The sequence below is a fragment of the Otolemur garnettii genome, unplaced genomic scaffold (assembly GCF_000181295.1).
Source record: "Otolemur garnettii isolate 467f Iridium unplaced genomic scaffold, OtoGar3 scaffold00022, whole genome shotgun sequence".
Lineage (NCBI taxonomy): Eukaryota > Metazoa > Chordata > Mammalia > Primates > Galagidae > Otolemur > Otolemur garnettii.
The window spans coordinates 19685576-19703018 of NW_003852417.1; the positions used below are offsets into that span (position 1 = coordinate 19685576).

Below are 17443 nucleotides of genomic sequence, written 5' to 3' on the forward strand. Positions count from 1 at the left end.
TAGGGCTTCTCTAGAAAATAAGACTGTTCCTACTTACCGTGACCTTATTATCTTCTTATAATAAGATTACCTTCTTGGACTTTGGAGGAGGAGATGGAATTTATTTACATTAGTGATGGCCTAATTTCTAGTCTGGTTCACAGATTAGAGGATGCCTATCTAATGAGAGAGGTAGACTCTAATTGCAGCCCCTTTCATGCATCTGGAGGGTAGCAATTTAATCAAGAGAAAGTTTATTTCTATTCCAGTTGTGTACTCTCAGATACCACAATGTCATCATAGCTGAGTTCTCTGTTAGGTGCTACTTGATTCCAGGTTCAGAACTAAGAAAGCAATGTTGTAATATAAGCAGTATGTTTGGACAGAATAATCTAATGACAGCATGTGGAAGAGACCCAATGTAGGGAATGTACTGGAAACTGCTAAACTTGCTATAGCTATAGCTGAGGAAGTGAGGGTGAGAACATTACAGTAGTGATGAAGAAAATGAAATCAATGTTAGAAATCTCATAAAATTAGGCAGCACCTGAGGCTCAGTGGGTAGGGCACCAGCCCCTTATACCGAGGATGACGGGTTTGAACCTGGCCTCGGCCAAACTGCAACTAAAAAATAGCCAGGCATTGTGGTGGTCACCTGTAGTCCCAGCTACTTGGGAGGCTGAGGCAAGAGAATCACCTAGCCCAGGAGTTGGAGGTTGCTGTGAGCTGTGACACTACAGCACTCAACTGAGGGCAATAAAGTGAGACACTGTCTCTAAAAGAAAAAAAAAGAAAGAAAAAAAATCTCATAAAATTATCACTACTTTGTGACTGGTTGGATATAGGGCATATGGGAGAGGGAGCTATCAGTATATAACAGGAAGACTAATGGATTCCATAATAGAAATAGGGAAGACTACAGAAGCAAGCTGGCTTATTGGGAAGATAAGGAATTTGGTATTTAGACATGTGAATTTAAGGTGATAACTGGATAATTAAATGAATGATCAACAGGTATGCAGGTGCAGTGGCTCACACTCGTGATCCTGATACTTTGAGGTTGAGGTGGGTGGATTGCTTGAGCTCAGGAGTTCGAGACCACACTGAACAAGAGCAAGTACCCCTCCTCCATCTCTACTAAAAAAAAAAAAAAAATAGAAAAACTAGCCAGGCATCGTGGCACATGCCTGTAGTCCCACGTACTCAGTAGACTGAGGCAAGCAGATCACTTGAACCCAGGAGTAAGGTTGCTGTGAGCTATGATGTGACAACACTTTAGCCTGGAGCAACAGAGTGAGACTCTGTCTCAAAAAACAAAACAGAAAAAGCAGGTATGGTAAAATAAGTCATCAAATGTAGGTAATGTTTAAAGCTTACAGTGGATGAGAGATTCAAGGTGAAAGTAATGTTACTACTTTTTAAAACTTTCCAGGAATTGTTCTAAGTACTGACATGTATTAACTCTTAACAACAATGTTCACTACTGAACATGTATTAACTCTTAGAGCCAGCTGGGTAATCCCAGGTAAGGAAATTAAGGCACAGAGAGGTTAAGTGACTTCATTAAGGACACACAATTAGCAAAGCACCACACTAGTATGTTCAAACCTAAACAGTCAGTGTTGTTAATACTTATACTATATGGCCTCTTGACATCACAGAGAGGTAGAGTATATTTAAAGAAAAAACAGAGGACCAACTATCAAATTTTAGGAGAATCTACCAAAGGCACCAAAATCACTAAAAATGACAGAACATAGTCAAACATGGTAGTGTGTCCCTTTAGTCCTAGCTACTTACTCATGAGGCTGAAGCAGGATTGCTTGAGCCCAGGAATTCGAGGCTGCAGTGAAATACCCCACCACTGCAATCAACATATCCCATTTGAGAGATGAAGAAATTGAGCCTCAGAAAGATTAAATAACTTACCTAATATCATACAGCTAGCAAGCAGCAGTGCCAGGATAGAAACGTAAGTCTATCCTGTCTTTAACGCCCATGTTTTATTTAACAAACCTTATAGAACAGTGGTTCTCAGCCTTCCTAATGCTGCAATGTATTTTCATTGTTAAAAAGGGGTTGCAACCCACAGGTTGAGAACTGCTGTTATAGAACGTTACCTGACAGTGTGGATTATAAATAATACCTCATCTAATACCATACCTCTCTAAAATAAACACCCTTATTACTCCATACTGCAGATGAGGAAACCAGGGAACGGGGAGGTTAAATAAATTACCTGTATTCTTATTCACTGAATCACTTGCCATACCTGCAAACCTTTTAAGAGTAGCCTAACACACAGTTGGGAACCTCAATTATATGTCTTTAACCCAACATATGCCAAAGTTAAGAATTATGTAATGTTTTAGGGTATCTGTATTATCTTTCCTAAACTTAGAATACTCAATTAAAAAATAAGTACCCTGACAACTTGGAAGGTTGCTTCAGTCCTGTTTCCTGTTTGAAATAATTTAAATACTTTCTCAGAAATAATTTAAATACTTGTCAATTATTGTCCTAACAATGCAAGCAGTGAATCAATAGTAATACTGTTTTGTTTTGTTTTTAAATTGGCAACTCGGATTTTTATCTCTACTTTAGAAACAGTTGTTCTTGAGTTATAATTTTTGCACTGAAGTTTAGTAAATTCTAAAATCTTATCAAAATTCTAAAAGTAAGCTTTCCACTATAGGTTATGGCCATTGCACCAACCCATTATATCTGGCAACGAGAACGCTCTGTTCATCACAGTGGAGCTGTTAGAAACTACAACAGAGATGAAATTCAGCTGCCCCGGGGACCTAGTGCCACACCAGTAGATTGTTCACTCTGTGGTAAAAAAGGAAGATATGTTAGACTGGGACTGTCTTCATCATCATCTTCATCCAGTGATACAGAAGAAGTGATGGGAAAACATTCTCAGGAATCACAAAACTCATTCTCAGTGAACATAATAGCTGATCCTTCTCGAGCTTATACCTATTCTCAAGGTATGATTTAGTGATATGCCAGAATTAGATTTATGTGTTACCTACTGAGCTCTAGTTAGTCTTTACAGGCAGGGATACATGATAATTTATATACTATAACAGTATGAGTAAATTAGTATTGAAAGTTTTCCCCCTTTCAGTTACCACTTTCTTGTCTTATATCCCAATTTGTTTTGTGGTAGCCTACCTAACTAAACCGATTTTTAATGTGATTTATGTTAAATTGAAACCTAAAGCACCATAAGCTTCAAGAATTCAAGAGCCAGAACCATGTTTTTTTGAAATGTTAATTTTATTAAAAAGGGGTTGCAAGAGGAAAATAAATTTACTTGTAATCTCACCATCCAACTATTTGTTTCCTTCTGTATACTTTTCTACTTCTAAAAAAATTAGAACCATACTTTATCTGGGCCTTTTTTTTTCATTTATTATAAAGCATTTTCCCACATCATTATTGAATCCTTGAAAACCTTATTTTTAACCCTGACAGGGTGTAAGTACCATAATTTATTTTCATATTTTATTTTTGTTGTAATTTAAGTAGCTTTGAATGGTAGTATCTTATGTTAATTAGAAAAAAATCATGTGAGATAGAACTACAACAGTATCATAATTTTCACTCGTGTGTGTGTGTGTGTGTATGTGTGTGTATATGTATATATATATAATTCCTTTGGCATTTATTTTCTAGATCTGAAACAGTACTAGAATAATATTCTAGCAGTAGTGATCCTTCCTTCTTATAACACCTTCCACATTTTCACCCATCTGAAGATAGGACTGATGCTCCTATTTTTATACTCCTTTATAACTCTATTTTGAGAAATTAACAGACCCACATTATTTCAGAATTTTACCTATTTATTTTTACTACATCGCTATGAGATTAATTAATAGTAGCTACTGAAGCTCACGTACTAAAGGAGAAACTAGACCCTAAGACTCTTGAAGGTAGGGGATCATGCCTCAGTCATTCATTGTTCCATCCCCTGGCCCTAGCAATCACTCAACAAATGTGACTGACTAGGTCTAGTCTCGTCCCTTCCAACAGTTTCATGTATAATTTTTGTTTCATATTTCAGAGTAAATAGGATTCACCATAAGCTCTATTATAAAATACGAATTGCCTTTTAACATCCCTCCCCTCTCCCAGCTTCTTTTACCTTTACGCTGTTATAGTATTTGGTAAGATATACTAAGTGCTTACAGCTGTCCCAGGCAACATCGTATGCATTTTACAACCAACCATAAAGGTAAATCAATGCTATTGTCACTATTTGGCAGATAAGAATACTGAGACTTTGAGAGGCTAAACACTTTCCCAAGGTGGTGGAGGGACATTTGAACCCAGTTCTCTGATTCTAGACTAAAGCCTGAATTCCTATTATACTCTGCTGCCCCTCTGATGAAATCTTACTGTAAGCAGGGAAAATAAGTTGCCATAAAAGCCTTCTGGAAGACTACCAAGGAAATGGCAAAAGCATTAAGTACCAAGTCCCTGATGAAAGGTTATATGGAATGTTATTGGAAGAGAATTCCAACTATTTAGTTTTTATTTTTTTAGAGCAGGGTCTCACTCTCACCCAGCCTAGATCACAGCTCACTGTAACCTCCAACTCTTGGCCTCAAGTGATCTTCCTGCCTCAGCTTCCCAAGTAGCTGGGACTAATATGCCACCATGCTCAGCTAATTTTGTTATTTTTTTACATACTAGGTCTCAGTGTTTTGCCCAGGCTGCTCTCAAACTTCTGGCCTCAAGTGACCCTCCCACCTTGACACCCCAAAGTGCTGAGATTATAGGCATGAGCCACTGCAGTTGGCTTCCAATGACAATTTGAACAGATATTCATGGAAAGCAGGACAGAAACAGTCATATTTTATTCAGACTAGCCTCCATAGTTATCAATAGTAGTAATGCTATATTATAGACAATGACACCTCAACAGGAAATTGGAGTGCACCAGGGAGGAAGAGGCTCTGCCAGTCAGTATACTTTAGAGGGAAAAAAGCAGGTCTTTAAGGGATTATGGTGAAAACTGGGGTCATGACTTTGAGGAGTTGTAGAAGATGCTGTGCTTTCATCTAGGGACAGGATTTATAGGTCCTACACAGGATGGAATAAATACCCAACACTGTTTTATTCTGAGTATTAACTCATGGTTAACTGTAAAAAAAACCCTTTGTTTCAGGATATCGAGGACTGGCAATACAAAGAAAAATTATTGATCACACGTGTATTTGGCCAGTAAAATATACACTCATTTCCCCCCAGTAGGCTTAACAGAGAGTGAACTAATGAGTGGGGGGTCAGGAGCAGATAGGGTAATATGGACACATGATATCATCAGGAGTGGAGTCAATCTCTTACTGCCTAAGCAGCTGTTGATTCGCAGTAGTGACTTTTACTAACAAAATTTTCTTTCTCTTTCCATATAAATTTGGAATCACTTGATAGTTTGTGGTTGCAGAAAACTCAATTTAGCATTTTCTAAGAAAAACACAAAAAGCTTATGCTCTGTTTCAGGCTTTTATGCTATAACTTAGGCATTGATAGATGGTTATCAATGCTTCCATCTCTCTTTTAGACACAGGCAAGCAACTTCTCAGTTTTTAAGCAAATACATGTTTTTCTGTCTTTAAAATTTTTTTCTTGAGTTTGAAGTTGCTGTGAGCTATGTATGGCGCCACAGTACTCAACCCCAGGGCGACTGAGTGAGACTGAGACTCTCTCTCAAACAATAAATAAATAAATCATTTTTTTTCTTAAACATGCATTTTTAAAAGTTTTGCATAGGCCTGGCAAGGTGGCTCATGCCTGTAATGCTAGCCCTCTGGGAGGCCAAGGCAGATGGATTGCTTGAGCTCAGGAGTTTGAGACCAGCTTGAGCAAGAGCGAGACCCCATCTATACTAAAACAAAAAAGAAAAATGTTAAAAAAAAATTAGAAACTAGTCTGAGCAAGAACAAGACCTTGTCTCCACTAAAAATAGAAAAAATAGCCAGGTGTGGCAGAGTTTGAGGTTGCTGTGAGCTTCCGTGATGCCACAGCACTTTACCCAGGGCGGCAGCTTAAGACTCTATCTCAATAAAAGAAAAATGGGGCAGTGCCTGTGGCACAGTGGGTAGGGCACTGGGCCCATATACTGAGGGTGGTGGGTTCAAACGTGGCCCTGGCCAAACTGCAACAAAAAAATAGCCGGGCGCTGTGGCAGGTGCCTGTAGTCAAGAGAATCGCCTAAGCCCAGGAGTTAGAGGTAGCTCTGAGCTGTGATGCCATAGCACTCTACCGAGGGCAATAAAGTGAGACTCTGTCTCTAAAAAGAAAAAAGAAAAAAAGTTGTGCATAAACATGTTCATAATAATTTGTTAAAAACAAAATGTTTTTTGATTCAACAGGTAAGGGTGAAAACACAGTAATTTCACTTTTGTGGGGGGAATAAAAGAGGTATTCTTTATAAATTTACATATATCACACAATCACCAATCATGTGCTAGGTACTTTGTAAAGGTAATCACATTTAACACTTCAACCCCCTAAGAAATCTTGAAGTAGCATTAAATTTATACTTCTTGTACTGGTGAAAAGCAAAATCAGAAAAATCACAGTTACAGGTAAAACAGTAACAACAAAAACAAGATGAGAACACAGATCTGTCTAAATACCACATTTTTATATACTCATGAAACTACTGTTATCTCTCTTTACCCTATGCTGTTGTAAGCTTTATCACATGTAGGCCAGTCCAATTGAAACATGGGTATGTGTTGTTATGTGTTATCTGACGACCTCTGAGATCTTACAGTAAAGTCAAGGGGAAAAAATATGCCAAGTTTTAGTCTTGGGTCAAATAGGAAGACACAGAACATTGCAGCTGTTAATTAATCCAAAACCAAATAATTTTTCCTCAAAAATAAATTCTCCTCTGAATGTTATTTATTTTTGTCATTACCACTGTTCTAGTTATCTAGGTATAAAATCCTTACACTTATGGAAGACAGAATCAGGGCATATTTGTATAAATTAATAGTATGATAAGGAACACAAAAGATTTCAGAATTAATTCTGTGGGGCTTTTTTGGAGAAAGTAATATATTAGCTGCAGCTCCCAGTCAGCCACATAATCATGAGTGTTAAAAACTGATACTCTACAGTGAACTGTATTGCCAGATGATTTTGCCCAAGTATAGCTTAATTTTGTAAGTGTTCTGAGCACATTTAAGGCAGGCCAGGCTATGATGTTTAGCAAGTTAGCTGTATTAAATTCATTTTCAACTTATGATATGTTCAACTTACTGGACTTAGGAGGACATAACCCCAACTTCATTATAAGTCAAGGAGAGTCAATCTATATATAGAGATTCTCTCTCTTTCTCTCTCACTTGCTGTCTGTAGCTTTTGTATTACTAGCTGATCTTGTTTTGACAGTATTTTTTGTTTGCCCCTTTTCTACTGCTAATCACCTTATAAATGTATTATGATGAAATCTCTAATAGTTTTTCCTCCATTTAAGTACTCATAGATACCACCAGCAGATTAACTTTCTTAAGATATTTCCTTTTACATGACAAAACTTCAGAAGTTCCCATTGCCTTTGAAATAAAAAGTTCAAAATGAAAGCCTTCCCCAATCCAAGAGCTATAACTATATATCCAAATCTCTCCAACCAAGTCAACAGATGAAACAACACATGATTCAGTTCAGTGCAGCCTTTATTAAAGCCATCAGCAAACATTTAGTAATCATTTATTGGAAGGAAAAGTAAAGTCTCTAAAGGTATTAGGAAATCTCCAGAGATTTACTATGATAAAGGAGAGGTACATGTGGACATACCTAACAGTAGAAGATATCTATCCCATAAGCCAGATCGAAACATACTTGGTGTTTGAAGAAGGACAGAAGTAGGGCCTTGATTAACTATATAAATAAATCTGTATTTGCTTACATAGGTTGGTCTTCAATTCAAAACTAGACTAGACAACTGCAAAAAAAGGGGAAAAAAGGAAAAAGAGAGAGAAGGCAAAAACTAACAAAAGGAAAAAAAACTAGACACTGGTGGGGAAATCTTGTCTAATTCAACATCTACTGAGCATAATGTGAATAGAATTAAGTATTCTATATGAAATACAAATAAAGAACTATAAATTTTTTTGAGGTTGAGTCTCACTCTGTTGCCTGGTCTAGAGTGCTGTGGTGTCACCATAGCTCAATGCAGCCTCAAACTCCTAGGCTCAAGCAATCCTCCTGCCTCAGCCCCCCAGTAGCTGGAACTACAGGAATGTACCACCATGATAATTTGTCTCTTTGTTTTTTGGTAGAGATGGGATGTTGCTATGTTGACCAGGCTGGTCTCCAACTCCTGTCCTCAAGCAATCCTCCCATCTAGGCCTCTCAAAGTGCTAGAATTACAGCTAGGAACCACCATGCCTGGCCACTTTTCTTTGCTTTTAAGCTAGCCCCTTCTCCAAGTAAACAATTGGGGTTGGGCATATAAATATTCAAAACATTAAATGAATGACAGAATTTCACTACTAGTTAAATAGAAATGCAGAAGAAAAGGGAGTTATGGCATAGTGGAATTTTAAAATGTACGTCAGAGTGGTGGGGTTAAGGTGGCTCACACCTATAACCTATCACTCTTGGAGGCTTTGACCTCCAGAAGTAGGAAGATCAGGAGTTCAAGACCAGCCTGACAAGAGCCAGACCTTGTCTCTACCAAAAATAGAAAAAATTATCTATGTGTTGTGTGCCTATAGTCCCAGCTACTTAGGAGGCTGAGGCAGGAGAATCACTTGAGCCCAGGAGTTTGAGGTTGCTGTGACTATGATGATGCCACTGCACTCTAACCCAGGTGACAGAACAAGAGCCTGTCTCAAAAACAAAAGAATGTACTTCAGGGCTTCTATATACAGTCATGGGCCACATAACGAGATATTTCAGTCAACAAGGGACCACGTATATAACAGTGATCTGATAAGCTGTAGCTCAGTGGCTAGGGCGCTGGACATATACACTGGGGTTGGCAGCTTCGAACCTGGCCCGGGCCTGCCAAATAAGAATGACAACTACAACAAAAAAATAGCCAGGCATTGTGGCAGGCACCTGTAATCCCAGCTACTTGGGAGGGTGAGGCAAGAGAATCACTTAAGCCGAAGAGTTTGAGGTTGCTGTGAGCTGGGATGACACAGCACTCTACCAAGGACAACATAGTGAGACTCTGTCTCAAAAAAAAAAGATTGTAACAGAGTTGAAAAATTCCTGTCACCTACTGATAATGTAGCCGTTGTAACACCATAATGTAACACATTATCTTTTCTGTGTTTAAATATGCAAGTACTTAGCATTGTGTTATAATTACCTATAGTTATTCAGTAGAGTAACATGCTATACAGGTCTGTAGCCTAGAAGCAATAAGCTATATCACATAGCCTAGGTGTGCAGTAGGCTATACCATCTAGATTTGTGTTAAGAACACTATGACATTTAGGGAGAGGGGAGGTGGGGGGGATTGGTGTGCTCCCACTTAACAGACACAAAGTAAAGGCATATGGCATGCTTCTTAGGTATGGGACACAATTACAAGAGGGACTCTACCTAACAAATGCAAACAGTATAACCTAGTTTGTACCCTCACATTAACCTGAAATTAAAAAAAAATACTATGATATTTTACAACAATGAAATCACCCAGTGATGCATTCTCAGGACATACTCCCATTGTTAAGCAATATGTGACTATATCTGGAAATGTAATGAAAACTATAAAGGTATTATTATTGTATAAGTGTTCAGACAGTTATACAGACTTATACCACCCCAGAAGAATAGTCTGTTACTGATTTAATCAGTTCTCCAAATGCAGCCAGAGTGATTTTTTTTTTTTTTGAGACAGAGCCTCAAGCTGTCCCCTGGGTAGAGTGCTGTGGCATCACAGCTCACAGCAACCTCCAACTCCTGGGCTCAAGCAAGTCTCCTGCCTCAGCCTCCCAAGGACCACAGGCGCCCGCCACAACACTTGGCCATTTTTTGGTTGCAGCTGTCATTGTTGTTTGGCAAGCATTGTTGTTTGTGGGCTGGATTCAAATCTACCACCTTAGGTGTATGTGGCTGGTGCCTTAGCCACTTGAGCCACAGGCGCCAAGCCCAGAGTGATTTTTTGAAAACACAAATTTAACCATGTTACCCATCACTTAAATTCTTCAATGGCCTTCCACTTTTCTTAAGATAGACAAACTCATTAAAAAGCATATAAGATCCTACATGGCCTGACCTCTATCTTTCTAGTCTTTTTTATTTAACCCCAGAATCACCAGCATTTTTTGTTCTCATTTTCTCTGCTATAGTTAATTCCTACTTACTATTCAGGACTCAGCTGCTTTATTGTCACTTGTTAGAGCAAAACACCTATTATGGCTACTCACAGAACACTGTACTTCTTTGGAGCACTTACAATTTTAGTTTAAAATGTGATTATTTAATGTCTACTTCTACCATAGACTGTAAACTCTATAATGGCAGAGATTTTAGGTTAAAATCTTCCACATTCTATAAAATGTCATTTTTTTTTTGTTTGAGACAGAGCCTCAAGCTGTCCCCCTGGGTAGAGTGCTGGGGCATCACAGCTCACAGCAACCTCCAACTCCTAGGTTCAAGCAAGTCTGCCTCAGCATCCCAAGTTGCTGGGACCATAGGCATCCGCCACAACACCCAGCTATTTTTTGGTTGCAGCCGTCATTGTTGCTTTGGCGCACCCAGGCTGGATGTATGTAGCTGGCGCCTTAGCGCCACTTTAGGTGTATGTAGGTGCATCTATATTTAAACAACAATCTAACCACTCGAAGCTCGCATTTATCTGGAAAATATGGATGACCTTAAAGATATATTGTACATATTAAATGTAAAACATATATAAAGCTCTTAAAAATATATATGGTAGATGGTGATAAATGCTAAATGACCAGTGCTTATGAATTATAAGTCCTATTCCTAATTAATTCATGTTTCCAAAGTGTATTTCCCCAAATACTTGATTTAATACCACTGAACAATTCTGATATTCTTTTAAGGTGGTTAAAAAGATGCTGAGAGATAAAAGAGATTCAAGAACTGTTACTTCTTTTGTTATAATTTTTAAAGTAATTATGTCATTCTTATGAGTTTCCTCCCCATTATTTACTATTTATCCCAGATTTCTTTATTATTTTTAAGATAGATTCAAGCCATAACAAGATGTATTTAAAATATGTAAAAACATAAAATTTATCTTGAAATGCGTATTTTATTTCATTAGCCAATGATCATCTATCAAACAAAGGAAAGAATACTAATTTCATGAAGAAAGACAGATCTATGGAGTGGTTTACAGGAAGTGAAGAATGAGATGGCTCAACTAAAGAAACTTGGAATCATTAACGACAAAATGTCAAACCAACTGCAAGACAAGTGTCAAAACGGACATTTAAGTGGTTTTACAATGATACGCACTTCTTGATCATTTTATTTTTCAGAATTATATGTAAACATTATACAAATCATAGTAAATAGGTAAAGATACCAATCTAAGAAAGTAGTGATTTGCAATACAAAGATTTTTTTTTGAAATTTTCCCATCTTCAAATCATATGCTGTCATCTGAGGTACTTAAGTTGTTGCTTGACCTTCCTCAATTTGACAAGAAAAGTTAATTTAAGAGAAGAAAAAAGGAAGTTCATTACATTAATTAAAGGGGGAAAATACCATTTAATATGGTCTAAAAATATTACAGTGTATAGACCTAGCAATATAGGGAAATGATCCATATGGAAAATCAAAATGTGATTCTTCTGTTGTAAAACAAACCATGTACTATAAACTACATAAAAAGGGTTTATAATTTGTTCACAGAAACTGTTGGAAATATAAATTACTGTCATATTGTAAGTTTTTCTCCTCAGTTATTTTTTTCTGGCATTTGTTTTAGAACTACTCTGCCAGCTATGTAAACAATTTGTCAGTGATTATATTATAAACTAATATATGGTTTTATAACAAAATGGATAAGCCTGTATCATAAATCAATGGATCTTTGAAAACTTGTTCATGGCCTAAATAATGTGTACCTACAATAAGGACTTAAACTCAGTTCTTCAAAGAATTACAGCAGCATCTCAGAAGTTGCTTTTTGGAATATTAGCTATTTGCATACCAGGTCCTACTAAATTCATTATTTTCAGTAATAATCACTGATCTAAATTAGAAACATTTCTTAGTATATTTAAATTATTTCACAAACCAAGCTTCTTAGGACAAGTGAAATACAACTATTAATAAGAAGTTCAATTCTTCAAAGGTATCAGTTTTATATAAAAAGCAAGAAAAGTCATTCTGTCCTTTATACATTTTAATTTAACAGAATAAATATAACATTTCAATTTCTACAAGAAAGGAAAATTCCTGAGGAATATTTCCATAACCTATAGGGACTCAGGAACTCATTTTTCCTTTACTATTGCACACGCATGCATAAAGTAAAATTGAAGCTTACCATGATCATCCTCTTGAAACATCTCACCTCAACTCCAATTTTCTTTTGAGAATGTAATTGTAAATCTGTGTTGACTCTAGGTTCTACTTTTGGAAGTAAAATTCCATTTTTCTGTTTTGCAAGGCAAACCAATCCCTGACAGTGACCTCACTTATTTTTTCACATGAAAGAGCAAGTTCACAGATGCGAATTCCATCTTAAAGTTCAATAACCTGTGTGATGCTTTCAGAAAGTGAAAAATGATGCTTTCAGAAAAAGTGCATTTCTACTAAAATAATAACTTTATATTTAAGTTCACTATACTTCCTACCTAAATTTAAATGCTATAGTTAAAGCAACGTGGGGGCAGTTGAAAATTCAACTTAGGGTGCATAAGTTCAACTTCACAGAAAACTAAGTAAAAATATACAGAGACTATAACATTACTGGTCACATTATACTTTTAAAATTTTTCTTCCAATCTGTCAGAAGAAATATGCATCATATATTACTATTTATGTAAAGGATGATTTAAACAGCAACAAATGATTTGGTACACATGTCATTTTATAACCGTTTTACAAGATGACATACACCTTTCTCAGTTACAAAAAAGAACATTCTAAGAACAAACATTGTTTGTTTAGTACTTAGGCAAAACAAAAGTGTTTTTAAAAATCACATTACAAAGAAAAATAACACTACACACTTTGTTAGATATACAACACATACACCACCCTGTTTAAGATTTAGGTATAAAACAGGCAAAGCAACATGAGGATTTAACATATTCAACACTACCTATAGAGGAGGAGAAAGAGAACTAGATCAATCTGATTCTGTTTAAATAAAGCATAAGCTTTCTTTTCTTAATGTGGTGAAATGATACACTTTTGTAAAGCAATTACCCAATTAAAGTATTTCATTTCTTTAGAATACAGTCCTATTAACTATTGTTTTATTGTTCCCAAAGGTTATGTTTATTATTATATAATTTGTCATAATACTTGACAATACATAAAATCACAATGGTGGGGCCAGGTGCAGTGGCTCATGCATATAATTCTAGCAATCCGGGAGGCTGAGGCAGGTGGATTACCTGAGCTCACAGGTTTGAAACCAGCCTGAGCTAGAGCAAGATTCCCCCATCTCTAAAAATAGCCAGTTGTTGTGGCAGACTACTACCTGTGGCAAATACTTGGGAGGCTGGGGTAAGAGAACCACTTGAGCCCAAGAGTCTGAGGTTGCTGTGAGCTATGATGCCACAGCACTCTACTAAGGATGACGAAGTGAGACTCAGTCTCCAAAAAAAAAAAAAAAAATCACAATGGTATATCTTTCACTTAGCAAAGTTAATACAGAAATTCTTCCTTGATTATGTATGTGTATAGAAATATAGTAAAGAAAGATTCCTGTATTGTCAATATTGACAAGTGCAAAACATGTCATTACAACATAAAAAATTAAAACATCTGCAATAATGTGAATTTCTATCACCAAATTTTATACAATGATTTAGTTACGCTTTGGCAAAAGAAATTCACATTATTTCAAATATGTTTTAATTTTTCAATTATGTTCAGAGGAAAAGCTCTGAAAAGTTTAGAGGGTCTAAAATGTAAGAGATCATGTCCCTTATTTTCTCTTTATTATTCCTTCAATTCAGAATACAGGACAATATTCACAAAAGATGCTAAATAAGTACAAAGAATAAATGAATAAAATTTTCCAATAAAAAATTAAAAATGAAAAAAAACCTGGTCAAACCAGAAAATAAAGTAAAATTTTGTTGGATAATTCCAGAAAGCTTAGAGTTGTTAGCACAACTGTTTACTAAATGACATAGTATTCTATTATTTATATGTTTTTTAAAAAATAGCTTTAATGGGTCAAGGGACAACATTCATTAATTTATTCACCAGATATTTATTAAGCAACCTCTGCATACCAGGCATTTTGCTAAGAGGAAGATATAATGAGATTTTATATTCTGTTTCGTGGAAATTCACATTCTAATGAAGGGATAGGCATTAAATAAAAACCCAACAAACATACAAATACATGGCATAGAGAAAGATGGTGACATGAACTACAGAATTGTAAAGCAGTATAAAAGGTATAGAGAGTACCAGGGTGGGGACAGGAGGTGCCATTCTTTTTTTTTTTTTTTTTTTTTTTTTGAGACAAGGTCTTACTTGTTACCCAGACTACAGTGCCATGGCATCAGCCTAGCTCAAAGGAACGTCAAACTCCTGGGTTCAAGCAATCCTCCTGCCTTAGCCTTCCCAGTACACAGATGCCTGTCACAACACTGGCTAATTTTTCTATCTTTGGTAGAGATATGGTCTCATTCTTGCTCAGGCTGACCTCAAAGTCCTGAATTTAAGTGATCTTCCTACCTAGGCCTCCTACAGGTGAGAGCCATCACACCTGGCCAAGAGGTGCCATTTTATACAGTCAGTGAAGAGACATGCAGAAAACAATTAAGCTTACCATGTGGAGATTTAGGGAGGAAGTAGGCTCCTGGTGGAGCAAATACAAATGCTCCAAGTCTAAAGACAAGCGCGGGAGCTCACGCCTATAATCCAAGCACTCTGGGAAACTGAGGGTAGATTGCTTGAGTTTGCGAGGTCAAGACCAGCCTGAGCAAAAGCGAGACTCTGTCTCTACTACAGAGGCAAAAAGATCACTTGAGCCCAAGAGTTGGAGGTTCCTGTGAATTGTGATGCCATGGCACTCTACCCAGGGTTACAGGTTGAGACTGTCTCAAAAAAAAAAAAAAAAGAGAGAAAAAAAAATTCTCGGAATCTAAAGTAGCCACTGTTGCCCTAGCAGAGACAAAGGGGGCAAGTGGTAAGTAAGAGATGGGTCTAAGGCAGTGGATAAGGATGGAGAGGACAAATTATGTAGACCATTTATCCTTAGTTTTACCCAAAGAGAAAAGCCACTGGAAAGAAAGTTTAAAGAATGAAAAGACCTTTCTTAAAAATTTTTTTGCCCGTGGTAAACATAAAATTTGTTATTTTAACCATTTGAAGTGTACAATTCAGTGTCAGTAAGTATACCCAGACTTATTTTTGAAGTCCATAAGCAGAAAAGACTGAGAATGCAAGGAAAGATAACTATGGTGGTGGCTTACAATAGCAAACAGGAGTGGGTGTGGTTATTTCTAAGTTAGAGCTACTTAGAATGTGGATTGGCTGTGAGTTGTGAGAAAAAGAGAGGAGCTGAGGTTGAATCCAAAAATTTTAGCATAAGCCACTGAAAGAATGGAGATGTCATCTATAATGAGGAAAATGATAAACACCATAGGAGCAGCAAGCTTGTGGATAAGGCGAATTCAAGTTTGGACATGTGTGTAAGATGTCTTTTAAATATCCAAGTAGATATTTCAATGACTGAAGCAAAGCATCAACAGATGGACAGATTGTAGTTTTAGTGCACTGTTGATTAGGACCAAAATCAGATAACCAAGAAATCTGCTAATCCTCTTGATGCTCTATTCCCAGTTATCAGCATCGCCACTCATCCAGTTACTCAAACCAGAAACTTGGAGTCATCATTTTCTCTTTTATTCCTTTCTTTTTTGGTAAAAGGCTAGTCAAGGAGCCATTATTTTCTTTGAACTCTCTTTTGCAAATCTGTGGGGTTCTGAAGGTTCCATTAGAATAAAAGTCTCACAGATCTATCTCCCAAGTGTTTCTCAAATTATTCCTATGAACACTACCTTAGGTTAAGACTTCATATCTTGTTGGAATATTACAATAGCTTTCTGCATAGACCAGTGATTTTCTTTCTTTTTTTTTTTTTTTCTTTTTGCAGTTTTTGGCCAGGGCCGGGTTTGAACCCACCACCTCGGGTATATGGGGCCCATGCCCTACTCCTTTGAGCCATAGGTGCCACCCTAGACCAGTGATTTTCAACTGGTGTGTGCACCTCAAAACTTTTTAAAAGATCATGAATTAAATTATTTTTGAAAAGAGTTCAAAACATGGTAAGTATATTCTTTTTCTTTACTTTTTATTTGATCAACATAATTTATGCTCCCAAAGTTTCACTATAAGTCAGTGGTTCTCAACCTTCCTAATGCCACAGTGTATTTTCATTGTTACAAAGAGGTCAGGACTCACAGGTTGAGAACCACTGCTATAGGTTCAAGTGTGCTGTGAGATAAAAATGATTGAAAAACATGGATGGCGCCTGTAGCTCAGTGGGTAGGGCGTCGGCCCCATATACTGAGGGTAGTGGGTTCTGGCCCAGCCCCGGCCAAACTGCAACAAAAAAAGTAGCGGAGTGTTGTGGTGGGCGCCTGTAGTCCCAGCTACTCAGGAGACTGAGGCAAGAGAATCGCCTAAGCCCAGGAGTTGGAGGTTGCTGTGAGCTATGATGCCATAGCACTCTACTAAGGGCAACAAAGTGAAACTCTGTCTCTACCAAAAAAAAAAAAAAAAATTGAAAAACAGTTCTAGATTGAAAGCTCTTTGGAATGTATAATTCATACTTCACACAGTATATGGCAAATGGCAGGTCCTTAATGAAGCTTGTTGAATCAAGAAACAAAGTGGTTCAGTAATTCAACAGAAGGTGATAATCCTCCAGCGAGATGATTAAGGGATATTCCATGCAGGCAATGACTTTGATCTAAACTGTGAAGGGTCAGTAGAGTTTAAATAGGTGGAGAAAAGGGAAAGGAGGGAAATCTTAATGAAAATCATAATATTTATTTAATGCTTACTATGTACCAGGCACTATTCTATGCACTTTATGTGAATTCTCTCATTTAGTCCTCAATAACTCTACAAAATGGGTACTACTGTTATTCCTGTTTAATCTGTGAGGTGACTGAGGCATGGAAAGATAAGAGTTACCAAGGTCACACTGGCTATTAAAGAGCTCAGCCGTGAATCAGACTAAATGGACTCTAAACTTATTTTCCTCTAGTCCTTTCCCTTCCTTCCTTTTTTTTTTTTT

General features: G+C 37.0%; 2 protein-coding genes across 2 annotated transcripts in view; one reads left to right on the top strand and one right to left on the bottom strand.

Moving 5' to 3' along the window:
* SPDYA (speedy/RINGO cell cycle regulator family member A) overlaps positions 1 to 11349 on the top strand; it is a 31154-nt gene extending 19805 nt beyond the window's left edge. The window contains exons 5-7 of the mRNA XM_012803756.1: positions 2675 to 2972; positions 3028 to 3030; positions 11261 to 11349. Of these exons, the coding sequence (XP_012659210.1) occupies positions 2675 to 2972; positions 3028 to 3030; positions 11261 to 11349 (390 nt within the window). The remainder of the gene's footprint in view (positions 1 to 2674; positions 2973 to 3027; positions 3031 to 11260) is intronic.
* A 360-nt stretch (positions 11350 to 11709) lies between these two features.
* TRMT61B (tRNA methyltransferase 61B) overlaps positions 11710 to 17443 on the bottom strand; it is a 48122-nt gene continuing 42388 nt past the window's right edge. The window contains 5 exon segments of the mRNA XM_012803715.1: positions 11710 to 11792; positions 12494 to 12523; positions 12526 to 12621; positions 12624 to 12715; positions 13182 to 13273. Of these exon segments, the coding sequence (XP_012659169.1) occupies positions 11710 to 11792; positions 12494 to 12523; positions 12526 to 12621; positions 12624 to 12715; positions 13182 to 13273 (393 nt within the window).